The sequence below is a fragment of the Myotis lucifugus genome, unplaced genomic scaffold, assembly GCF_000147115.1.
Source record: "Myotis lucifugus unplaced genomic scaffold, Myoluc2.0 scaffold_352, whole genome shotgun sequence".
Taxonomy (NCBI): domain Eukaryota; kingdom Metazoa; phylum Chordata; class Mammalia; order Chiroptera; family Vespertilionidae; genus Myotis; species Myotis lucifugus.
In genome coordinates, this window is record NW_005871400.1 from 429,555 (window position 1) to 455,901 (window position 26,347).

At 44.4% G+C, this 26,347-nt stretch overlaps 1 protein-coding gene across 1 annotated transcript in view; it reads left to right on the top strand.

Moving 5' to 3' along the window:
* LOC102423824 (ATP-binding cassette sub-family A member 3-like) overlaps positions 1 to 26,347 on the top strand; it is a 372,708-nt gene that overhangs the window by 3,405 nt on the left and 342,956 nt on the right. The window contains 2 exon segments of the mRNA XM_014466690.2: positions 875 to 1,002; positions 11,740 to 11,881. Of these exon segments, the coding sequence (XP_014322176.1) occupies positions 875 to 1,002; positions 11,740 to 11,881 (270 nt within the window).

Below are 26,347 nucleotides of genomic sequence, written 5' to 3' on the forward strand. Positions count from 1 at the left end.
TATTACTAGAGGCCTGGTGCATGAAAATTCATGCACTGGAGTGGGGGTCCCTCAGCCTGGCCTTCCCCCTCTCACAGTCCGGGAGCCCTCAGGGGCGGGAGGCAACCCGGTGATCAGGGGAAGGCGATGCCCCCATCACACCTCTGCTGCTGCCACTGTTGGCAGCGCAAGCCTCAGCTGGCCATGGTTACCTGAGCCTCGGGTGGCCCTGGGCGGCTGGGCAACCACCATCTGAGGCTTCCCTGCACCTCGGGATGGTCCTAGGCTGTTGGGCAGTTGCCATCCGAGGCTTGCTTGTGCCTTGAGCCAGCCCTGGGCGGCTGGGGGGCTGAGGGGCCTGGGGGACTCCAGGGGCAGGTGCGCGGCAAGGCCGGGCCTGTCTGAGGGTGGGCCCAGCCTTGCCGTGCACCTGCCACCCTGGCGGGGCTCAGGGGACTGGGTGCTGCCATCTTGTGGCTGTGGGCACCGTCATCTTTGAGAGTGGGGCAGTCAATTAGCATATTCCCTCCTTATTGACTGTGGGTGTCTCCATCTTTGCCATGGTATGAGGGTCAATTAGCATATTCCCTCTTTATTAGATAGTATTTATTAATTATTGTATCATTTCCCTTATGAACAAGTCTAAACCTACTTTTGCCTACTGTATATGCTTTATAATGATTATTATTTAAAATTGTAGTAGAATTTTATAAAATACCTAAAATTGTTTTGAACCCCCAAATTCCGTTAAGTAGTTATGATAGCAATATTTGAGAAACAGTGTTTTTAAACTTATAATATTTAGACAAAATTTTGTCCATGTAAACTAGTATCTCCCCCCTCATGAGGAATTATCAGACATTTTTATTTAAGTGAACACTTTTCCTTTCTACAGTTAAAGGCTTTTATTCAGAAAGTGAGTTTGAGAACTATGTGAAGTATGACTATAAATCTCAAAAAGTGCTGGCTGCCATTGTTTTTGACAATGACTTCGAAAACATCAATGACTCTCTGCCACTTCAGGTGAGAAAGTTTTATTTAAAATTTTCTAATAATTGCCCTTCTAGTTCCTAAAATTTTAATGAATTTGACAAAATTAACTCTATTTTATAAAAATTGGAAACCAATTTTTCCAAGGGGAAACTGCTAGTGTACAATAGAACAAGAATATGAATCCAGATCTTGTGCCTTAGATTTATGGGAAACTTTGACTACTCAAACAATGCTTCTAGTTCTATGAAGCATAATGGTGTAATAAATAAAGCAGATGCATCTTCACTAATAGACAACCAGTCATGAGAAAAAATCCTCTTTCTTTGAGCGAAACAGAATTTGAGTCCTTTCATATATCTCTAGGGAAAACTCGAAGGCTTTGCCACACTGATTTAGAATTAAGACATCTATAGGCATTGAGAATCTGATTATAGCATAGCCACTGGGAAGGAGAGAGAAAGAGTGCTTTGAAATTGTTATCTCCTAAGAAGATCCTATAGAGATTATATTGGTGGTGGTGATGGAAATAAATGGTCAGTCTGCAATATATAAACACTAGAAGCCTGTTGCACGAAGATTCGTGCAATAGGCCTTCCTTCCCCTGGCTGCCGGCACTGGTTTTCCTCCGGCACCTGGGACCCAGGCCTTTGGTCTGGCCGCAGCGGAGAAGCCAAGCCTCTTCAGTCTTCAGTTCTTCAGTCTTTAGTCTTCAGTCTTCACTCCGGCCGGAGCCCTCAGTCTTTGCTCTGCACCTGTGTATGCAAATTAACCGCCATCTTGTTGGGTTAATTTGCATACTCATCTGATTGGCTGGTGGGTGTAGTGGAGTGACACCAATTTGCATGTTTCTCTTTTATTAGTGTAGATGGAACCAAATTCTGTGTTTAAAATACAGATGCTTGTCAGTTGAAGGCAAGATTAATAAAACCACTACTAGAATAGTTCATGTTATTTCTGTGTGTCCCATCCTTACATGACTATTCTTCTGTTCCAACTTCTTTCCATTTATGGAATCAAAATTATCCATATGCTTATATGGGTTTAGGCTCAACAATATACATTGGCTTAAAGCATCTTCAGTGCAATTTCAAGTTTTATTTTTATCACTGATTGACTGTGCTATGTCCCGAAATATTTGAACTCGATTGCTGACACCAAAATTTCTCAAATTTTTTGCTCAGGTGCTTGGCCTCCTCCCCCAATTTTATTTAGATACTAGTGGCCTGGTGCACGAAATTCATGCACATTAAAAGGGAATTAATTAGATTTTAATATTGCTATTTGCCCTTTCTCTATAATATTATATTTAGATTTTTTTAATCTATAATAGAAATATCAGAGATGAAAGAAAATTAGCAAAATATATATAAAAATCTTCCTCCTGTCAGAGTCTGGGGTGCACCATGGGATCCAGAGTCAAGTCCCCACCCACCCACGTGTACCTCAAAATCATGTGACCCCAGACCCAGTCAGCCCCCCCTCATTGGGCTAGATCCAGACCCGGCCGGTCGCACCCTTGTCAAGCCCCACCAGGTGGGGGGCACAGCCTCAGGTCGCCTGGCCTGGCGCCAGGGTGGGGGGTGTGGCCTGAGGTCCCCCAGCTCAGGCTGGGGCAGGGGGCATGGCTTGAGATCCCCTATCAAGCCGCACTGGGCGGGGGAGCGGCCTGCCATCCCCCAGCCTCACTCTGGGGCAAGGGGTGCGGCCTGAGGGTCCCCTGTCAAGCCCTACTGGGTGAGGGGTGTGGCCTGAGGTCCCCCAGCCCAGAACCAGGGTGGGGGGCACACCTTGAGGTCCCTAGTTAAGTCCCACTGGGTGGGGGTCACAGCCTCAGTTCCCCTGGCCCAGTGACAGGGCGGGGGCATGGCCTGAGGTCCCCTGGCCTGGCACCAGGGCAGGGGGCACAGCCTGAGTTCCTCCAGCCTGGCGCTGGGACAGGGAGCAACCTGAGGTCCTCTGGCCCAGCACCAGGGCAGGGGGTGCACCTAGAAGTCCCCTGTCAAGCCATGCCTGGTGGGGGGCGCAGCAACAGGTCCCCTGGCCTGGTGCCCGGGTGAGGGGCATGGCCTCAGGTCCTCTGGCCCGGTGCCAGGGTGGAGGGCGTGGCCTGAGGTCCCCTGGCCCAGCACCAGGATGGGGGGCGAACCTTGAGGTCCCCTGTTAAGCCCCACCTTGTTGAGAGACACGGCCTCAGGTCCCCTGGCCCGGTGCCAGCGGGGGGCATGGCCTGAGGTCCCCCGTCAAGCCCTGCTGGGTGGGAGGCATGGCCTGAGGTCCCCCCTTAAGCCATGCTGGGTGGGAGGCGCAGCCTCAGGTCCTCTGTCAAGCCCCACAGGGGGCAGGAGGCGCAGCCTCAGGTCCCTGCTGGGAACTCGGCCTCAGCTGTGGGTGCAGCCATCTTTGTGGATGAGTGATGGTCAATTTGCATATTCCCTCTCTATTATATAGGACTAGAGGCCTGGTGCACAAAAATTTGTGCACTGGGGGGGGTCCCCTCAGCCCAGCCTGTGCCCTCTCGCAGTCAGCCCCCCTCATTGGGCTAATACATTGTCACATATATATGTAAATAAATGCTCCATGGGCCCGGCTACTCCTCTCAGCTCTTGGCAGCCCACTGTGTTCCATGATAGCACGGTCTGCCCTCACATGCTGCTCTCCCTAAATGAGTAGGAAGAGAGCAGTTGGCCCATAGACAACTACACAGAAAGATAGGGCTCACGGCTGGCGAGTGCAGTGGCGGTGGCAGGAGTCTCTCCTGCCTCTGTGGCAGCACTAAGGAGCAGCGAGCCAAGTGGTAAGGAGCAGCGAGCAGGCAGGCGGTAAGGAACGAGGGGTCCCAGTTTGTGAGAGGGATTTCCAACTGTTGGCTTAGGCCTGGGCCTAAGCCAGTAGGTGGACATTCCCTGAGGGGTCCCAGATTGCAAGAGGGTGCAGACTGGGCTGAGGGAATTTTGTGCACCGGGCCTCTAGTACATTAATGAAATGAATTATCAAAGCACAGTGTTGGAGCACTGTGTTGTAGGTCCTTGCTTTTCATCACTTTGAATGTTTCTTGCCACTCCCATCTGGCCTGCAAAGTTTCTGTTGGAAAATCAATAGTCATATTGGGCACTCCCTTGTAGGTAAGTAATTGCTTTACTCTTGCTGCTTTTAAGATTCTCTCTTTGTATTTAAATTTCTGCATTTTAATTATGATGTGTCTTGGTGTGAGCCTCTGTGGGTTCCTCTTTTTTGGAACTGTCTGTGCTTCCTGGACTTGTAACTCTTTCTGGACTATTTCTTTCACCAGGTAGGGCAGCGGTTCTTAACCTGTGGGTCGTGACCCCTTTGGCGGTTGAGCGACCCTTTCACAGGGGTCGCCTAAGACCATCCTGCATATCAGATATTTACATTATGATTCATAACAGTAGCAACATTACAGTTATGAAGTAGCAACGAAAATAATTTTATGGTTGGGTCACAACATGAGGAACTGTATTTAAAGGACCAGAAGGTTGAGAACCACTGAGGTAGGGGAAGTTTTCTGTCATTATTTCTTCAAATAGGTTTTCAATATCTTGCTATCTCTCTTCTCCTTCTGGCATCCCCATAATGTGAATATTGGTATGCTTGATACCAATTGATATGCTCGAAATTGTCCCAGAGGCTCCTGACATTATCTTCATATTTTTGGATTCTTTTTTCATTCTGCTCTTCTGATTGGGTATTTTTTTTCCTCATATTTCAAATTGTTGATTTAATTCTCAGAATCCTCCACTCTACTATTAAATCCCTGTAAATCATTTTTTATTTCAGTTAGTGTATGTTTAATTTCTGACTGGTCCTTCTTCATGTCTTTGAAATTCTCCCTAAGATCCTTGCAAGTCTCACTAAGTCCCTTGAAGCTCTCATTAATTCCCTTGAAGCTCTTGTTAAGATCCTTGAGCATCCTTTTAACCACAGTTTTGAACTCTGTATCTAATAGTTTGCTTGCTTCCATTTCATTTAGTTCTTTTTCTGGAGATTTCACCTGTTCTTTCATTTGTGACACTTTTTTTGTCTGTATTTTGGCTGCTTTTCTGTGTTTGTTTCTATGTATTAGGTAGAGCTGTTATGACTCCTGGAATTGGTAGAGTGGCCTTGTGTAGTAGATGTCCTGTATGGCCTAGTGCAATGATGGCGAACTTATGACACACCTGTCAGAGGTGACACACAAACTCATTTTTTTGGTTGATTTTTCTTTGTTAAATGGCATTTAAATATATAAAACAAATTTCAAAAATATAAATCTTTGTTTTAGTATGGTTGCAAATATCAGAAAATTTCTATATGTGACACGGCACCAGAGTTAAGTTAGGGTTTTTCAAAATGCTGACACACCCAGCTCAAAAGGTTCGCCATCACTGGGCTAATGGCTCAGCCTCCCCAGTCACCTGAGTGGACACTCTAAGTGCAAACCTTTGTGAGCTATTGTGCACAGTCTTGTTGTAGTTGAGACTTGATTGCTGTTGGTGTCACTGGGAGCAATTGACCTCTGGGTCAATTGGCTGTGAGGACCAGCTGCGTCCATAGTGAAGCACTGCTAAGAAGACACCCCTAAGGAGCAGGACTTGCTTCAGTGGGGCTTTGGTGCTCACTGAGTCTGCTTCTTGAGTGTGTCCCTTGTGGATGTGTAGAGATGTAATCTGGTTTGGTCTGAAGGTGTCCACCAGGTACACTGGCTCTTGGGCCTCCCAGGAGGTGCAAAGTCAGCCACTACCTAGAGCAGTGGTTCTCAACCTTCTGGCTCTTTAATTACAGTTCCTCATGTTGTGACCCAGCCATAAAATTATTTTTGTTGCTACTTCATAACTGTAATGTTGCTACTGTTATGAATCGTAATGTAAATATCTGATATGCAGGATGGTCTTAGGTGACCCCTGTGAAAGGGTCGTTCGACCGCCAAAGGGGTCGCAACCCACAGGTTGAAAACCGCTGACCTAGAGCCATCTGGCAGGAGCTACAGAGCCCCTTGCAGATGGTTACTACTTGTATTGGGCTTGGAAGTGTCCAGGCCAGGCCGAGCTGTGAAGCAAGGCAGGCTGCTGCTGGTGCCGGGTCTGGCCCACTTATTGATAGGTATAGGGCACACTGATGCCAACTACTACTTGATTGAGAGATTTTAGAAAAGTCTGAAGACTGATCCAGGACAGGCCATTCATATGGAAAAGTCTCTGCAAACAGTGGGTGGGGCTGCAAATTGGATGGGGCAGGGTCGCAGGGAATCACCAGGGTGGGGTGGACAGTGTGGGTCAGGCTGATGGAGACTTAAATATGGCTGCCAGACAGCTCTGTGACAGGGAGGTCCCAGCATTAGAACAATGACCCCGCAAGTACCCCTATTTGGGAGAAAGCCGTCTCCAAGTTCTTGCCCTGATACCAGACAATCCAGTTTCTCCCCAAGTGTCCCAGGTTCCTTTTAAGCCATAGCCCCAGGACTGGAGCTCAGAGGGAGCAAGTCTGACTAAGACAGTGATGGCGAACCTTTTGAGCTCGGCTCGTCAAAATTTTGAAAAACCCTCACTTAACTCTGGTGCCGTGTCACATATAGAAATATTCATAATTTTTTTTTTATATTTGCAACCGTAGTAAAAAAAAGATTTATATTTTTTATATTTACTTTATATATTTAAATGCCATTTAACAAATCAACCAAAAATATGTATAAAATGAGCAAAACCAGAAAAACAATGTACATTTAGGAAAAAATAATAATAAAAACAATGATGATCAAATGGCATGAAAACTAGAAATTAGTGACTTTTTTGGTGCTGAAGTTTGTCTGCTAATTCTTCGATTGCAGGTTCATACTTGGTGCACTTCAAGGCCAAGCAAGCGCCACTAACTTCATCTGTTAGCTGGTTTCTTTTGTTTGTTTTAATATTATTTAATGCTGAGAACAGTCTCACAAAAATATGTTGATGAAAAAAATTGGAAATCCTTTAATTCCAAAGTACTATAAACAACTACATTCGGATACTTAATTATTTTAATGGTCTGTTGTAGGCTTCTAAATTGGTCGAATCTTTCGCTGAACTGTTCAAATAATGAGTTTACTATATTCTGGTACATAAGTATGGACTCCATTACACTTGTTGTAGTGGCCTTCTCAAAATACTTTTTTATCCGAGGAAAATACTTAATAAGTTTTAGTTTCAGTATCTCGCTTGAAAACTTTAAGTTTACTTTCAAAAGATTTATGTATCCAAACATAACGTCAATACTTTTGCCAAAACCTTGTAATTTTAAGTTCAGTTCATTCATATGAACAGAGTGATCTGTAAAAAAAACATCAAATTGCTGACCCACTTATGATCATTGATCTGAGGAAAGTTTGCCAGATCCTTATTCTCAATAAATACCATAATTTCTTTAAAGCACTCCACAAATCGCTCAAGTACTTTACCTCGACTCAGCCATCTCACATTATTGAACATCAGTAGTCCACTGGAGGTTGAATCAGCTTTCTGTGAAAGTGCAGAAAATTCTCGCTTGTGAAGGGATTGAGAAGCTATAAAATTCACAATTTTTGTTACAGCTGACATTAAATCATTCAATTCTGAGAATCCCGATTTGGCACACAACATCTCCTGATGGATAATGAAATGAAAAGGTACAAGTGGATATCTAATAGCTTCCATAAACAATTTCAGGAATCCCACATTTTTCCCACCATATTTGGTGCCCCATCTGTCGTGACTGACAGAATTTTAGAGATATCAATGTTTAGGTCACTGAATGTTTTTATAACAACTTTACATATTTCGTTTCCTGATGTACTTATTGGCACTGATTCTAACTTTATCAACTCTTCTCTCATTGTGAGACCATTAGAATATCTAGCAATAATGGCCAAACAAGCATTTGATGTGACATCAGTAGTTTCATCAAGAGAAATCAAAAAATATTTACAACTATTTAAGTCTTTTTTTAATTGATGTTGTACGTTTTTGTTAAGATCTATTATTCTGTCTTTGATAGTATTTCTACTGAGTGGTAACTCAGAAATTCTTTTAATAATATCATCTTTATTTTTCATATCGTGAAATAGAGCTGTTGCACATCTTAGAAATGTTTCCTTAATAAATTCTATGTCACTGAGGGCTTTTCCATGCTGAGCTATGGAGTAAGCAATACAGTAACTTGCTGATGTTAAATTTGTAGAGCATCTTACAAATTTAATGATGGAATTTGATTGACTTTTATAGAGGTGTAGCTGCCTAGAAATGTATTCCTTCCTTTCATCGATACTTTTTTCAAGCGCTGACAATGATTAGTTTCAAAATGTCTCTTTACATTCCACATTCTGCATACTACCGTTTCATTACACAGTACGTACAATGATCTGTTGTTTCTGTCGACAATCCCGTACATCTCGGTCCATATGTCTTGAAAGGGTCGGCTACTGCTACTTCCACTTCCTTTATCATTCAATCTAGCTTTTTTATTTTTTTTGATTCTCCATCACAAGGCTGCAAAAATAAATAAATATAAATCTTGGCGTTTTTTATAAAAGGTTGATAGGTTTCTTACCTATTAACTTTTTGCAGTGTTGTTGCACTGACTCCTGGTGCAAAACAATTCAAAGATAGTATGTATAACCAACAGATATATGGTGCTGTATTCAATTATCCGACACACAGAATGTCTCGTCGAGCACTATTGCACTATATATCTTTTTCTTCTAACCCTCCCACTCCTGTCTCCTAACGAACATGGCGATCAAGTGCGTCCGTTTGCCAAATGCACCTGAACGCACGGGAAGCTTACCGGGGGCACATGCTGACAATAATGAGGCCGTTTCCAGAATTGGGCATTTTGTCACTGGAGTAAAAATAAAATGTCATGAGTAAAGATTAATCTCTTTATAGTGCAATTCTTAACCTTTTTATATTAATGTCAATATTGGAACAATGTATCTTGGATATTTTCACTATGTGTCTTTGCTACGCAACACCGATGTACATGTTTACATCTGGTTTTAGAATTGCATTATTGATCATGAGTAACGTGATGAATGCCCAACTCTGGCCGTTGCGAGAGACAGATATTTAAATTATGCACCCTCAATGTTACTCAGCCACAATCCCCGTTGGTTTTTAAAGCCTAAAGTTACAGGGACCTCTCTTCCCATCTCTGTAACCTTGGAGTGGGGGTCTGGTGTGGGGCTGGAACCGCCTGCATCTCATAGGTGGCCTCCACAGTGAAGATATCCCTCCTGATTAAAAACATGACGCAGGTGGGTGTTGGACCAGCTCCTTCTGCGCCTCTGCCCCTCCTACCAGCCTCAATGTTCTTTCTCCTTTGCTTCTCTATTTGTAAAACTTCCATTCAGCCAGATTTCAGGTGGTTCTGTATTTTAGTTGTAATTTTGATGTGGTTGTGGGAGGCAGCAAGTATCGCCATCTTGGTTCTCCCAAGATATTTTTAAAAGTCCAACTCAATAATAGAGACAAGCAGCCCAGTTTCAAAGATAAACAAAATATTTCAATAGTTTGTCAAAGCAGATATATGAATGGCTAATAAAGACATGAAAAGTATGCAATGCCATTATACATCAGGAAAATACAAATTTAAGCCATATGAGACACCTCTACCCTCCACCAGGAAGGCAAAAATTAGTCTGACGATACTGTTAAGGATGTGAAGCCACTGTTGGTGAGATTATAAAATGGTATGATCAGGTTAGAAATATGTCTGCCATTAGTTTGCTCAAATAAGTCTAAACACACATCTATTCTATATGATTCATCAGTTGCACTCCTATGAATTACCCTAAAGAAGGAAAACATATTTTCACAAAAGAGATGTGTAAGAATGTTCATAACAGCATTGTCCATATTAGCTGAATAATTATTGGGAACAGTCAGGTAATTTTCAACCAGAAAATTAATGGCCTCTGTTATATTTACACTGTGAAATATTGCTCAGTGACAAAAATGAATTAACTACTGAAAAAAGCAGTTACATTAATGAATCTTATTCTTTCTGATAAAAGAAGCCTTATGGAAAAGAGTATAATCTTGTGAGTTTTATTTATATGAAATTATATTACAGGCAATATTCCCCTATGGTGAAATCAGAAAAAAAAATGTATCTCTGAGGGAGTGTGATCAGGATTGACTGGAAAGGGGCATGAGAGAACTTTCTGGGGTGGAGGCCCCTGTTTACCTTGTACGTGGTTTGGGTTATGAAAACTGTATTTGCCAAAATGTGTGTCCAGTGAAGCAGATATACAGTTAACACTTGTCCATTTTATTGTATCTAATTTTACCTCAAATAAGAACTATAAACAAGTATTGAATTCTAGTAAATGCTGAAGTATTTTGGTGGAAGTGTACTTATATTTCCAACTTCTTTGGCAATGCATCCAAAGATTAGATGTATTGATATATATAAATTACATAGGTATTATATATGAATGTATGGAGATATATACATTTAAATTAATATGTTATGTAGTATAAATTACATACATATACCTCATTTTTTAAATGTATACTTGTCAGTCAGTCTCTTTTTGAGCCATAAATCCATTCTTTTACTCTGCTCTTTGATGCTGTAGCTACACTTCTGTTTTTTCAGCCAGCTATATATAAGACTCTACTGTTAAAGCACAGGACTTGGGGAAGAAATTTGATCTTTCCTGTTGGCTTTCTGTCTGCTTGTAGTTCCTATGAGTGACATCCCAGCAACACTTCTTTTTTGGCAGTAGCACTTTCTTCCCATAGCAGCAGCCAAATACAGTTTGCAGATTGTCCAACAGTTTTCAAAATCAGCCTCATCACACCCTCTCAAAGGTGACCAGCTCCAGGTGGCTGGAGCTCCTTCTCAGAAATGTCGGTCCAGTCCCGGAGGGTCCTTCTCTCACACTCTGGGACAGCACCAGCTGACTCGTGCATTCTCCGCAGAAGTTTGGTGTTCAGCCCCACAGGACCTCTCCTCTAAGTTTATAATTTTTAGTAATTATAAACTCTTGCTTTTGTTCCCTTAGTCCTAGGGCTGGGGGCTGCTTGCTGCTGTTGCTACCTGATACCTTAGAATTTTCCTACCCTTTCTATCTAGTATGATTTCTATTTTCTGCTGCACCTTGAACAGATACATAGCTCTCTGTTGTGTTCATATACCATAGTTTATGCAATTTATTTCAATACATTTCCACCACAGATAACATTAACAACAAACGTGTACATAGCTTTTCTTCATATTGTTGGAGATATATATTTCAAGTCTGTTCCTGGAAGTAAGATTGCTGAATCAAACAGTAAATGCAGATGTAATTTTGTTAAACATTACAAGATTCTCCATTACAGTTGTGCCATCTTGCATCCTACAAAGCAATGAATTAAAGTGCCTTTTTGTCTATAATCTTGCTAACAGAGTGTGTGGTTAAGCTTTTTGATTTTTCCAGTGTGGTAGGTAAGAAAAATATCGCTGTGGTTTTAATTTGCATTTATTTCACGTGTGACATTGAGAAACTTTTCATGTATTTGTGGGCCACATATATATCTTACTTTTGTGAACTGTCTGCACATTGAGAGGACTTCAGATGTAGATGTGATTGGAGCATCTATATTATGTTGGGAGTCACTGCCATTTCCAGGCATTCAGTATCATGTTGACATCAGATGAGCCTCCCCTTTCAAATCACATTGTTTTCCTTATGTTCTTAACTGTCCTTTATTTCTAATATTTGCTTTTCAGTTTGTTCAGTTTTAAGCATAGTTTGTTTCCTGTTGCTACTTCTAGGTAAAATATCATCTGCGTTTTGTTAGGATACCAAGGACTATCCAACATTCAGGCCCGTCAGACTGGAAAACATCCTTACTCTTTCCTCTTCACCCCTTTTCAGGACCCAGGAACCCAAACAACCAAGACGGAGGGAGTCCTGGTGAGTAGATATTTAAGCAAACTTATTTTATTATCCCAGTTGATACTAGCATATACATATATATACATACACACACACATATACATATATATATATACATACATATATATACACACACATATATATGGTTTTATGTGTGTATATACATATACAACTATCCTATATAATAAAAGCCTAATATGCTAATAATATGCTAAGGCTGCTCAACTGCCCGCTATGATGGGCACTGACCACCAGAGGACAGACAGTAAACTGGTCAACCAGTCGCTATGATGTGCACTGACCACGAGGGGGCAGATGCTCTTACTGGTACAGTGATGGCAAACCTTTTGAGCTTGGCGTGCCAGCATTTTGAAAAACCCTAACTTAACTCTGGTGCCGTGTCACATATAGAAACTTTTTGATATTTGCAACCATAGTAAAACAAAGACTTATATTTTTGATATTTATTTTATATATTTAAATGCCATTTAAGAAAGAAAAATAAACCAAAAAATGAGTTCGCGTGTCACCTCTGACACGTGTGTCATAGGTTCGCCATAACTGGACTGGTAGGTTAGCTTGCTGCTGGGGTCCTGCCAATTGGGACTGAGTGAGATGGGCCAGACACACCCTGGAGCCCTCCCATGTTCCCTCCCCAGCTGGCCAACCTCCTGCACCCCTCCCCGGCCCCGATCATGCACAGATGGGTCCCTCAGCCTGGTCTGTGCCCTCTCTCAATTTGGGCTGAGGGACGTTCCCCAAGTGCATGAATTTCATGCACCGGGCCTTTAGTACATAATAAGTTTGTTTATTCTTGTGGTAATTTTAAAAATTAGATTTATATTCTATGAAAACCACTTTTCAATCCCATATATTTGACAAACTTAAAAATATATATATAATATATCTATATCATGCTTTATTCTCTTTTGATTCTTTTTAAAAAATATATATATTTTATTGATTTTTTACAGAGAGGAAGGGAGAGGGATAGAGAGTTAAAAACATCGATGAGAGAGAAACATCGATCAGCTGCCTCCTGCACACCCCCTACTGGGGATGTGCCCACAACCAAGGTACATGCCCTTGACCGGAATCGAACCTGGGACTCTTCAGTCCACAGGCCGATGCTCTAGCCACTGAGCCAAACTGGTCAGGGCTCTCTTTTGATTCTTATAGCAATATATCTATCTTTATATAGTTGTGGTTTAGTGTTATGCTTTCAAATGCGCATATTTTCATTTGTTGGCATTGCTTGCCTATTTATGTCTATATATAATTTTATTGATTTGATCTAAAAGTTTTTACATTGGGATGATAATTTTTAAGTCAGATTTTTCACTTGGTATATTATCATATGTGAAAAACCCTTAATGAGGAATTTGCATTTACTGAATATCTTGAGATTTTATCTTTGGCAAATATTAAATAGAAGGAAAAACTATGCACATTCTAGTATTAGCAACAAAAATTGGAAACAACATAACCAGTAAGAGAATAGGTGAACCTGTTAGGCAGTCATTAAAAATACTCTTTTATGATGTAATCTGTTCAGAAAAAAGTATTTAAATTGAATCTAGAGGTACCTGCATAACTAGCTAAATGGAGATGGATGGGGTTATTCCAGGCAATGGAATTAAACTCATGAACACATGTAGGACAGGAGGCCACATTCAGGGAGCTACATGACCTTCTAGCATGGAGGGTGCACATGGGAGACTAGTAGAGATGAGGCTAGGAGGAAAATAGGTCATTAAAGATCTAGTTTGTAAAGTGAAAAAGTATGAAATTTCTCCTGGAAGTTATGAGAGAGAATCAGAACAATATTTAACATGAATAGGAGAAATGATATGATGTGGTAGTGGATGCATCTCTCCAAGTTTTTGTTTGTATCTGAACACAAAAGTTTTGTTTTATACTGTTGCTGAACAAAGAATATTGTGACTTATGTTTTGCAATCCTATTTAATAAAAGCCTAGGTGGCGTCAACCCTCATGTGACATCCTCATGTGATGTCATCACAAGATGGCTGCCACAAGATGACCGCCACAAGATGGCCAGCAGGAGAGGGCAGTTGGGGGTCATCGGGCCAGCAGGGGAGGGCAGTTAGGGGCAATCAGGCCAGCAGGGGAGGAGTTAGGCATCAATCAGGCCTGCAGGGGAGCGGTTAGGGGGAGATCAGCTGGCAGGCAGAAGCGGTTAGGGGCAATCAGGCAGGCAGGCAGGCGAGCAGATAGGAGCCAGCAGTCCAGATTGTGAGAAGGATGTCCTACTACCAGTCGGTCCCATAGGGGTCCCAGATTGGAGAGGGTGCAGGCTGGGCTGAGGCACCTCCCTGGCACCATGCACGAATTTTATGCACTGGGCCTCTAGATTATAAAATAATTTGTGTAATTAATCAAATTAATTTAGCTCGGCCGTAGTGGCTCAGTAGGTTGAGCATTGTTTCATGCACCACAGGATTGCTAGTTTGATTCAGTCAGGACTCATACCTGGGTTGCAGATCTGATCGACGGTGGGGGCGCATATGGAAGGCAACTGATTGATGTTTCTCTCTTACATTGATGTTTCTGTCTCTTCCCTTTCCTCTCTCAACGCATGTCTTAAAGTGAGGGGAAAACCCCCCACAGTATTTAAGAGAATGACTTGTTTTTCCTTGAACATTGGGATTTTATTTTGTCATCACTTATCAATTTTGGGTGGCATATTACTTGAGAACAGGCAGTATACCCTTAAGTTTCCTTAATGCCACACTATTTCCGGGGGAATGTTAAATATAGAGAAAGAAGGATGAAAGACTGAACATTCAAATTAAGGAGAAATGACAAGAGACAAGGGTACAAGGACTAAGAAGGATTGGAAGGAAAACAAGTAGGAAATTTAGATATATATTACATGAAATGAGGGAGAAATGGAAAACTATGCCTAATATTTTAGTTCAAATCCACAAAAGACCTTCTTGATATTTTTTCCTTTTTTATTAAATTTATTGGGGTGACATTGGTTAATAAAATTATATAGGTTTCAAGTGACATTTCTGTGATGCATGATCTGTCTATTACATGGTGTGTTTACCACCTAACGTCAAATAATCTTTCATCACCATATATTAGGCCCCTTTAACTTTTACTACCTTCTAAACTCCTTATCTCTGGTAACCACAATACTGTTGTCTGTCTATGTTGTTTGTTAATTTGTTGCTTTTAGTTTTATACCCCACATATGAGTGAAATCATTATATGGTTTTTAACTTTTCCTGATGGACTTATTTTGCTTAGTATGATATTCTCAAAGTCCATCTGTGCTGTCACAAATGGTAGTATTTAATTTCTTATTATATCTGAGTAGTATTCCATTATATATATGGACCACATCTTTATCCAATCATATATCAAAGGACAGTTCAGTTGTTTCCATGTCTTGGCCACTGTAAACATTACTACAATGAACATAGGGGTGCATATCATTGTGAATCTGTATTTTCAAATTTTACCCAAAAGGGAATTTTCTGGGTCATATGGTAAATCTATTCTTAATTTTTGAGGAACCACCTTACTGTTTTCTATAGTGGCTATACCCGTCTACACTCCCACCAGCAGTGAATGCAAGTTTCTTTTTTTTCACATCCTCTCCAATACTTGTTATTACTTGTCATATCCTATATAATAAAAGGCCAATATGCAAATCATCCCCTCGGGAGTTTGACTGACTGGGAGTTTGACCACTCGCTATGACATGTGCTGACAACCAGGGGGATGCGCGGAATGAAGGAAGGCCCCTGTTGGCAGCCTGCAGCCGGGGGAAGGACGGCCTTGGCCAGCAGCTGGCAGCCTAACCGTACACGAATTTAATGCACTGGGCCTCTAGTCTCTATATATAACAGGCTAATATGCTACGTGTCTGACCATTCGACTGGTCGCTATGACACACATTTACTACACGATGCAGGGCAAACAAAGAACAGCCGAAGGTGCTTGATTAGCAACCGTGTGTCTCAGTTGATGCACCTCTTAACAGACAGGAAGGAGCCCAATTTCTTGTGGGGGCCACGCGATTCCACCTTCGGCTATGAATTATGTTGTTGCTGGGGCACTGTTGGCCCTGCATCTGATTTACTGCACACTTGCATTTGTGTTCCACACCCTGTATGACTGCAACTTTGCAGAGTGCCTCTCACACTCCGGGACCCTGAGGATGTAGAGAGCCAGTTTCTGCTCAATCCCCGCAGGCCAGGCCAAGGGACCCCACCTGCTGGAGGGACCCCACTAACTCCACAGACGTCTTTCGAGCCATGGCACCCCAGGTGCAGCTGGCTGGGGAGGGACCACAGAAGGTTGGCTCCAGTGCATGTCTGGCCCGTCTTGCCCAGTCTCGCCCCGCCAGCCACCTCCTCATTAATTTCCTTTCAGTGTGCATGAATCTGTGCACTGGGTCACTAGTTTATAGTAGCCATTCTAAAGGTGTGAGATATTATCTCATTGTAATTTTTTGTTAATCCTCACTCAAGGATATTTTCTTTATTTATATTTAGAGAGAGTGGAAGGGAGAGGGAGAGACAGAGAGAGAGAAACATTGATGTGAGAGAGCTATATCAATAGGTTGCCTCCTGCATGGCTTGGGACTGAGCCTGCATCCGAGGTAGGTGCCCTTGACTGGAATTGAAGCCAGGACCCTTCAGTCCACAGGGTGATGCTCTCTCTACTGAGCCAAACCAGCTAGGGCTCATTGTAGTTTTTATTTGCATTTCCCTAATAGCTATTGAAGTTGAGCATCTTTACATATACCTGTTGGCCATTTGTATGTGGCCTTGAGAGAAGTGTCTGTTCAGGTTCTCTGCCCGGTTTTTAATTGGATTATTTGAGTTGTATGAGGTCTTTATACATTTTGGATATTAAACTCTTGTCAGAACTGTTGTTTGTAAATATATTCTATTTTGTTGGTTGTCTTTTTGTTTTGTTTGTGGTTTCTTGTACTGTGCAGAAATTTTTAGTTTGATAGAGTCCCATTTTTTTACTTTTTTCCTTTGTTTCCCTTGTCCTTTAAGGTATGTAATAAAAAAATACTGTCTTTGCTCCATTAAATGTTCTTGCCTCCTTTGTCAGATATAAATTGACCATAAAGATATGGGTTAATTTGTGGGCTCTCTGTTCTGTTCCATTGATCTATAGGCCTGTTCTCATCTCAGTAACAGGTTGTTTTTATTATGATGGTTTTGTAGTATAGTTTGATATCTGCTACTGTGATCCTTCCAACTTTGTTTTTCTTTCTCAAGATTGCTGAGGCTGTTCGGGGTCTTTGTCAATTCCATACAAATTCCAGATTTGTGAAGTATGCCATCGATATTTAAATAGGGATTGCATTGACTCTAGATTGCTTTGGGTAGGATGAACGTTTTAATTATGTTAATTATCCTAATCTGTGAACATGGTATATATTGATACTTGTTTGTTGGTTAAGTTTATGACTAGCTACCTCATTTATTTTGTTGCAGTCATAAATGGGATTTTTTTTTTTTTGGTTTCTCTTTCTGAGAGTTTGTTATTGATGTATAAAAATACCCCTGGATATTAATTTTGTATCTTGCTACTTTGCCAAATTCATTCATTCGATCTAATAGTATGTTGGTGGAGTCTTTGGAGTGGTTCTCAATCTTCTGGCCCTTTAAATACAGTTCCTCATGTTGTGACCCAACCATAAAATTATTTTTGTTGCTACTTCATAACTGTAATGTTGCTACTGTTATGAATCATAATGTAAATATCTGATATGCAGGATGGTCTTAGGCGACCCCTGTGAGTCGTTCGACCGCCAAAGAGGTCGGGACCCACAGGTTGAGAACCACTGCTTTAGGGTTTACTATGTATGATATCATGTCATCTACAAATAATGTCAGTTTTATTTCCTCCTTTACAATTTTGATGACTTTCTTTTCTTCTTGTCTGATCATTGTGTCTAGGACTTCCTGTACTATCCTATATAATAAAAGGGTAATATGCAAATTGACCCTAACAGCAGAATGACCAGGAACGCTATGACATGCACTGACCACCGGGGGCAGATGCTTAATGCAGGAGCTGCCCTCTGGTGGTCAGTGCACTTCCACAGGGAGAGTGCTGCTCAGCCAGAAGCCAGTTCGTAGCTGGCCAGCGCAGCGGTAGTAGCGGAGCCTCTCCTACCTCCATGGCAGTGCTAAGGATGTCTGACTAATGGCTTGGGCCCGATCACCCATGGGAGTGGGCCTAAGCCGTTAGTCGGACATCCCCCGAGAGCTCCCAGGCTGCTAGAGGGATATCTGACTACCAACGGGCCTAAGCGGACATTCCCCTGTGGGCTCCTGGGATGCCAGAATGATCCCGGACTGCGAGAGGGCGCAGGCTGGGCTGAGGGACACCCCCCCACACACACACCGAGTGCATGAATTTTTGTGCACTGGGTCTCTAGTGTTGAATAAGAGTGGTGAAAGAAGACATTCCTGTCCTGTTTCTGACAAAGGAAATGCTTTTAGTTTTTCCCATTGAGTATGATGGTGGCTGTAGGTTTGTCAAATAGGACCTTTATTATGTTGTGGTATGATTCCTCTATTCTCACTTTGCTGAGAGTTTTTATCAAAAATGGATGCTGGATTTTGTTGAATTCCTTTACCACATCTATTGATATGATCATGTGGTTTTTGTCTGTTATTTTGTTTATGTGATGTATCACATTGACTTATTTACAAACAGAAGGCCTGGTGCACAAAAATTTGTGCACTCGGGGGGGACGGGGGTCCCTCAGCCCAGCCTGTGCCCTCTCGCAGTCTGGGACCCCTCAGGGGATGACCACCTGCTGACTTAGGCCCGCTCCCCAGGGGATTGGGCCTAAAATGGCAATCAGACATCCCTCTGGCAGCCTGGCAGCCCTCGGGGGATGTCCACTTGCCAGCAGGGAGCAGGCCTAAACTGCAGTCGGACATCCTTAGCGCTGCTGAGGAGGCAGGAGAGGCTCCCACCACCACCGCTGTATTGGCAGCCATCAGCCTGGATTGTGGCTGAGAAGAGCTCCTCCCATGTGAGAGCACCCTGACCACCAGAGGGCAGCTCCTGCATTGAGCGTCTCCCCCCTGGTGGTAAGTGTGTGTCATAGTGACCAGTCATTCCCAGTCCTTCTGCTGTTAGGGTCAGTTTGCATATTACCCTGTTACTATATAGGATAGAGGCCTGGTGCACCGGTGGGGGCCTGCTGGTTTGCCCTGAAGGGTGTCCTGGATCAGGGTGGGGGTCCCGCTTGGGTGCCTGGCCAGCCTGGATGAGAGGATGATGGCTGTTTGCAGCTGGTCACACCCCCTTCAGGGTGGGGGTCCCCACTGGGGTACCTGGCCAGTCTGGGTGAGGGACTGAGGACCGTTTTCAGGCTGGTGGGTGACTGAAGCTCCTAACCTCTCCTTTTTTTTTTTTTTTTATTCTGGGATTTATTTACCTTCTATGGCTGTCTCTGGAGCTGAGAGCCGCTTTAGCTCTGAGGCTCGGCTCCAGCTCTGAGACCTCAGCTGCCGAAAACAGGTATCTGGGCTTTTTTTAGCTTCTATAATTGAAACACTGTTGCAACTCCAGCTCTGAGGCCCGGCTGGCTGAAAGTAGGTTTCTAGGGATTGTTTAGCTTCTATAATTGCAACATAGTTGCTTAGAGTGCAACTCAGAGCTGGGCAGCAGCAGGCAGGGAACCTTGGCTTCCTCCATCACTAGAACAAGCAAGCCTCCTGTTCGCTTCAGCTGCCTGGCTGCTGGCCGCCATCTTGGTTGGCAGTTAATTTGCATATCGCCCTGATTAGCCAATGGGAAGCATGTTGGCGGTATCGTTAATTACCATGTTTGTCTATTATTAGATATGATATTGCATCATCCTATATCCGTGGAATAAATCCTACTTGGTCATGCGTATGATTTTTGTAATGTATTGCTGGTTCCAATTTGTTAATATTTTGTTAAGGATTTTAGCATCTTTTTTTCAGAGATAATGGCCTATAATTTTCTTTTTGTATTGAGTCTTTGTCTAGTTTTTCAATGAGGATAATGCTGACCTCATTTAAAAAAGCTTGGAAATCATCCTTCATCTTAAATTTTTTGGAATAGTTTGAAGAGAATAGGTGTTAACTATTTGAATGTGTGGTAAAATTTACCTGTGAATCCATCTGATTCAGGATTTTTGTTTCCTGGGAGTTTTTTTTTATTACTCTTTCAATTTCATTAGTTGTTATCCATGTATTTGGTTTTCTCATTCTTTCTGATTGAGTTTTGGATAACAGTATTTAAATATTTATTTAATGATTTATAATTATTTAAGATTTTCACATATAGTTTACATATATCATTGTTTCCAAATATTAAAAGTACCTTTTCCAATTTATGATTTTATCCATTCTGTTCTTTATTGAACAAAAATCTTTACTTTGACATAATTCATCATTTTTTTGCCATGTGGTCTCTTCTATTAGGTCTTCATTTAAGAATTCGAACACTATTCCTAAATTCATAAATATTCTCCTAATATTTCTCTTTTATGGTATTTCCTTCTATAATTTTGTTGTTAATCTATGACAACTTCTCATTTGTATTTGGTTTTGGTTAGAATTCCATATTATTTTCCTTCCATACAGAAAAACAGTTTTCCAAAAATAATCTGTCCTAAAATGATCTCTTTCTCCATATTAGTCTGTCTATTCTTACACAGATGTCATATTATGATTAACAATTATTTTTGGTTAGAAATAGCCTCCAAGAAAATCCAGATTATGGAATTTAGCAAACAAGGACTTTTAAGGTGGCTATTTTAACTATTCTCATTGAAATAAGAGAAAATAAGTGTTCAATGAAATAAATGATTTTTTAAAATCGCAGCCAATAAATACAAATGATAATAAAGAAATAAGACACTGAATCTAGAATTAGAAAATACAGGACAGATTTAATAGCCAAACTGAGATGACAGGAGAAAGAGGAAATAATATTGTAACAGTAAAATATATTCAATTAAAAAAATAAGTAAATAAAAATGGAGTTACAGTGAAAAGTGGGTAAATAAAAAAATTCTAACATATGTGTTACTAGAGTCCTCAGGGAAAAGGAGAAAAGAAGGCAGAATAAATTAGGTATAGAAAAATGGCTGGAAGAGTTCTGAATTTAAGACAATAACCATAAAGTGACTGGAGCAGATACAGTGGGGCCTTGATTTACGAGTTTCCCGACTAATGAGTTTTTTGAGATACAAGCCGTCTCTCAGCTGATTTTTTGCTTTGAGTTGCGAGCTAAAATTCGGGTTATGAGCCAGCTTCAGATACCCCACCGCTAGTTGGTGCAGCGAACATCACAGTGAACACCACAATATCAGCCCAGCATCACGTGTCTCACTCGTTCACAATTGATTTGACATATGAGTAATTTGAGTTACGATCTCCGTCACGGAACGAATTAAACTCGTAAGTCAAGGCCCCACTGTATCTTATCTAATAAAGAGGGGATAAGCAAATTGACTGTCATGTTGTAATGGTCAAGATGGCTGCGCCCACAGAGGAGGCTGAGTTCCTGTAATGAGCCTTAACGAGCAATCAGCAGGGACCTGAGGCTGTGTGGTGCTGGGCCAGGGAAGGGGACCTGAGGCCGCTCCCCGCACCTCGTGGGGCTTAATGGGGACCTCAGGCCATGCCCCATACCTCTGTGGAGCTTGATGGGGGACCACAGGCCACGCCCTCGACCCTGGCACCCGGCCAGGGGACCTTACAACACACCCTACACCCTGGCACTGGGCCAGGAGGCCTGAGGCTGTGCTCCCCGCCCAGTGGGGATTGACAGGGGACCTCAGGCCATGCCCCCACCCCGGTGCTGGGCCAGGGGACCTCAGACCACACCCCCCTCCCTGGCTCCGGACAAGAGGACCTGAGGCCATGCCCCCTGCGCAGGCACCAGGCCAGGGGACCTGAGGGTACACCTCCCATCCACGGAGCTTGATGGGGGACCTCTGGCCATGGCCCCACCCATGGGGCTTGATGGGGAACCTCAAGGTGCAACCCCCACCTCAGCCCGGGCCGTGGGACCTCAGGCCATGTCCCCCACCCAACAAAGCTTGATGGGGGACCTCAGGCCGCAACCCCCACCTGGCAGGGCTTGACGGGGGAACTCAGGCTGTGCCCTCTGCCATGGTGCTGGGCCAGGAGACCTCAGACTGCTTCCCCTGCCCAACCGCCAGGCCAGATGACCTGAGGCCACGCCTTCCCACCCAGTGGGGCTTGATGGGGGTGGGGCAAGCCAGATCTGGATCTAGCCCAATGGGGGTGGGGCTGGCTGGGTCTGGGTCTTGTGCAATTTTGAGGCACACGTGGGTGGGTTGGACTTGACTCTGATTCCCATGGCGTGCCCCATACTCTGACAAGAGGAAGATTTTCATATACATTTTACAAATTTTCTTTTATCTCTGACACTTCTATTATAGAGAAAGGGCAAATAGCAATATTAAAATATTTCCATTAAATAATTCCCTTTACACATGCATGAATTTTGTGCACCGGGTCACTAGTATACATATAAGATAAAATAGGTTTTGCTTTGTTTTTTAAATATATTTTATTGATATTTTACAGAGAGGACGGGAGAGGGATAGAGAGTTAAAAACATCGATGAGAGAGAAATATCGATCAGCTGCCTCCTGCACACCTCCTACTGGGGATGTGCCCGCAACCAAGGCACATGCCCTTGACCGGAATTGAACCTGGGACCCTTCAGTTCGCAGGCCAACACTCTATCCACTAAGCCAAACCGGTTACGGCATAAAATAGGTTTTAAGAAACAGGCCCACCCTGGCTGGTTTGGCTCAATGGATAGAATGTCAACTTGTGGACTGAAGGGTCCCTGGCTCGATTCCAGTCGAGGGCACATGCCTGCATTGCGGGTCAATCCCCAGTGGGGGGCGTGCAGGAGGCAGAAGATCAATGATTCTCTCTAATCAATGATGTTTCTATCTCTCTCTCCCTTTCCCGTCCTCTCTGAAATCAATCCTATCTAATAATAGAGAAACATGGTAATTAGCCGTACCTCCGCTACCCTTCCCATTGGCTAATCAGGGCGATATGCAAATTAACTGCCAACCAAGATGGCGGCCGGCAGCCAGGCAGTTTGAAGCGAACAGGAGGCTTGCTTGCTTCAGTGACGGAGGAACCCAACGTTCCCCGCCTGCCGCTGCCGGCCTCTGAGCTTGCAGTTTTAGAAACATTGTTACAAATATAGAAGCTAAACAAAACCCCAGAAACCTGCTTTCAGCCAGCCGGGCTTCAGCCAGCAGGACTGCAATATTGTTTCAAGTATAGAACAAACGCAGATCCCTGCTTTCAGCCAGCCGGGATCTCAGAGCTGGAGTGAGCAGGACCGCAACAGTGTTACAATTATAGAACCCAAACAAACCAGATACCTGCTTTCAGCAGCCGAGGCCTCAGAGCTGGAGCCAAGCCTCAGAGCTAAAGCTGGCCCAGAATAAAAAAAAAAAGAAAAAAATGACAGGTTGGGAGCTTCAGTCACCCGCTAGCCTGAAAACGGCCCTCAGCCCCTCACCCAGACTGGCCAGGCACCCCAGTGGGGACCCCCACCCTGATCCAGGACACCCTTCAGGGCAAACCAGCTGGCCCCCACCCATGCACCAGGCCTCTATTCTATATAGTAAAAGGGTAATATACCTCCCAGCACCGGGATCAGCGGAGCAGCGAGGCCTCCCAGCACCAGGATCAGCGTGACAGGGGGCAGTGCCCAAACCCCCTGATCGCCCTTCGGCTCTGTGTGACAGGGGACGGGGCCACAACCTCCCTATCCGCCCTGCTCTGTTTGTGACAGGGGAAGGCGCCCCAACCCCCTGATCAGCCCTGCTCTGTGCCTGATAGGGGGTAGCTCCCCACCCCCTGATCGCCCTGCGGCTCTGTGTGTGACAGGGTGCGGCGCCCCAACCCTCCCCACGGGCCCTGCTCTGTGTGTGACGGGGTAGAGCCATAACCTCTCCATCGGCCCTGCCCTGAGTGTGACAGTCACGGCGCCCCAACCCCCTGATCGACCCTGCTCTGTGGGTGATAGGAGGCGGCGCCCCAACCCTCTGATCCTCCCTCCTCTGTGTGTGATGGGGCAGTGCCCCAACTCCCCTATCGGCCCTACTCTCTGCGTGACAGGGGGGAGCTCCTCAACCCCCTGATCGGCCCTGCTCTGTGCAGGACAGGGGGGAGCTCCCCAACCCCCTGACTGACCCTGCTCTGTGCATGACAGGTGGCGCCTCAACCTCCCTAATCAGCCCTGCTCTGAGCCCGACCAGGGGCTACACCTAGGGATTGGGCCTGCCCTCTGCCACCCGGGAGCGGGCCTAAGCCAGCAGGTCCTTATCTCTGAGGTGTCCCAGACTGCGAGAGGGCACAGGCCGGGCTGTGGGACCCCCCCCCCCAGTGCACAAATTTTTGTGCACCGGGCCTCTAGTAAAAATATATTTTTTTAAAAAAGAAACAGGCCCTTTCAGTTTTATATCTCACATATAAATGAAATCACATGGTTCTTAACTTTTTCAGTTTGACTTATTTCACTTTGCATGATATTCTCAAGGTCCATCTATGTTTTCATTAATGGCAGAATTTCATCTTTTCTTATGGCTGAAAGTAACAAATGAACCAACAAGAAAAACTAGCAGACACAGACAAAATATGGTGCTTACCAGAGGGATGGTGGGTCAGGGCAGTGAAAACAATTAATTAGGAAAACAGCTGGTACTGAATATTTAAGCTTCCAGAGGAACAATTAATGAATCATTTTTTATTCTTTATTATTATTGCTTATTAAAACTGGACAGCTTCACCCTTAATCTGTTCCAGCCATAGGAACACAGTCATTTCTCAATTATCTATCCTATCTAATAAAAGAGTAATATGCAAATTAACCATCACTTCCTCATTCCGTTACAAAGATGGCAGCGGCCACAGAGCTGGAGCGAGCAGGAGGCTTGGTTTTCCCCCAGTGATGGAGGAAGCCAAGCTTCCTGCCTGCCCTGGCCAGACCTGAGCTCCGCTCAAGGCTACAAAGTTTCAATTATAGAAGATAAATGAATCCCAGATACCTCCTTCCAGCCTGCGGACATGGCCAGCCTGAACACGGCCCTCAGCCCCTCAACCAGGCTGGCCAGGCACCCCAGCGGGACCCCACTCTCCACCCTGAAAGGGTTGTGACCAGCCTGAAAGCAGCCATCAGCCCCTCAGCTAGGCTGGCCACACCCCCATGGGGTGAGGGTCCCTACTGGGGGGCTTGACCAGCCTGCAAACAGCCATCAGCCCCTCACCCAAACTGGGCACACCCCAGTGGGGACCCCCACCCTGAAGGGGGTGTGACCAGGCTGCAGACAGCCATCAGCCCCTCACCCAGGCTGGCCAGGCACCCTAGTGGGGACCCCCACCATGAAGGGGGTGTGGCCAGCCTGAAAATGGCCATCAGCCCCTTACCCAGGCTAACCAGGCATCCCAGCAGGACCCCCACCCTGATCCGGGACACCCTTCAGGGCAAACCAACCGGCCCCCACCCATGTACCAGGTCTCTAACCTATATAACAAAAGGGTAATATGAAAATTGACCCTAGTAGGAGAACGGCTGGGGAATAACTGGTCACTATGACACACACTGACCACCAGGGGGCAGATGCTCAATGCAGGTGCTGCCCCCTGATGGTCAGTGCGCTCCCACAGGGGGAGTTCTGCTCAGCCATAAGCCAGGCTGATGGCTGCCAGCACAGCGGTGGTGGCAGGAGCCTCTCCTGCCTCCTCAGCAGCGCTAAGGATGTCTGACTGCAGTTTAGGCCTGCTCCCCGCTGGCAAGTGGACATCCCCCAAGGGCTCCCATGCTGCCAGAGGGATGTCTTGACTGCCAGCTTAGGCCCAATTCCCTGTGGAGTGGGCCTAAGCCAGTAGGTGGACATCCCCCGAGGGGTCTCAGACTGGGAGAGGGCACAGGCCAGGCTGAGGGCAACCCCCCCCCCCCAAGTCCACAAATTTTTGTGCACTGGCCCTCTAGTATATATCTCCCAAATAAACAAATATGCTAATTCCTCATGACACCATAACGTCATGACCAAACATCAGGGACCTGAGGGTGCATGGAGGCTGGAGGGGTCAGAGATCTAAAGTGAGTCCCTCCAGGCCATAGGGCGTGCAGGAGCCATATCGAGCGTACCGGCCCGCCCAGAAGAGGCTCACGGCACCGCACCTGCTCAGGGCAGGTGACATCCCTCTACCATGATTGTCTGCAGCATTCCCACCGACCCAGTGTCCTGGGGACACTGATCTTGAGCCTCTAGCACATACTCCCACTTCCCTAGAGCAGCCATACTCTCAGTCACGTGACCCTAGGGCCCTGTATGGTAAACATACTGCATAAGATACAGGACAGCCACGTACAGCACCAACGTGACACCACGGGGATCCTCCTGGCATCCTGGTTGCTTAGCCAG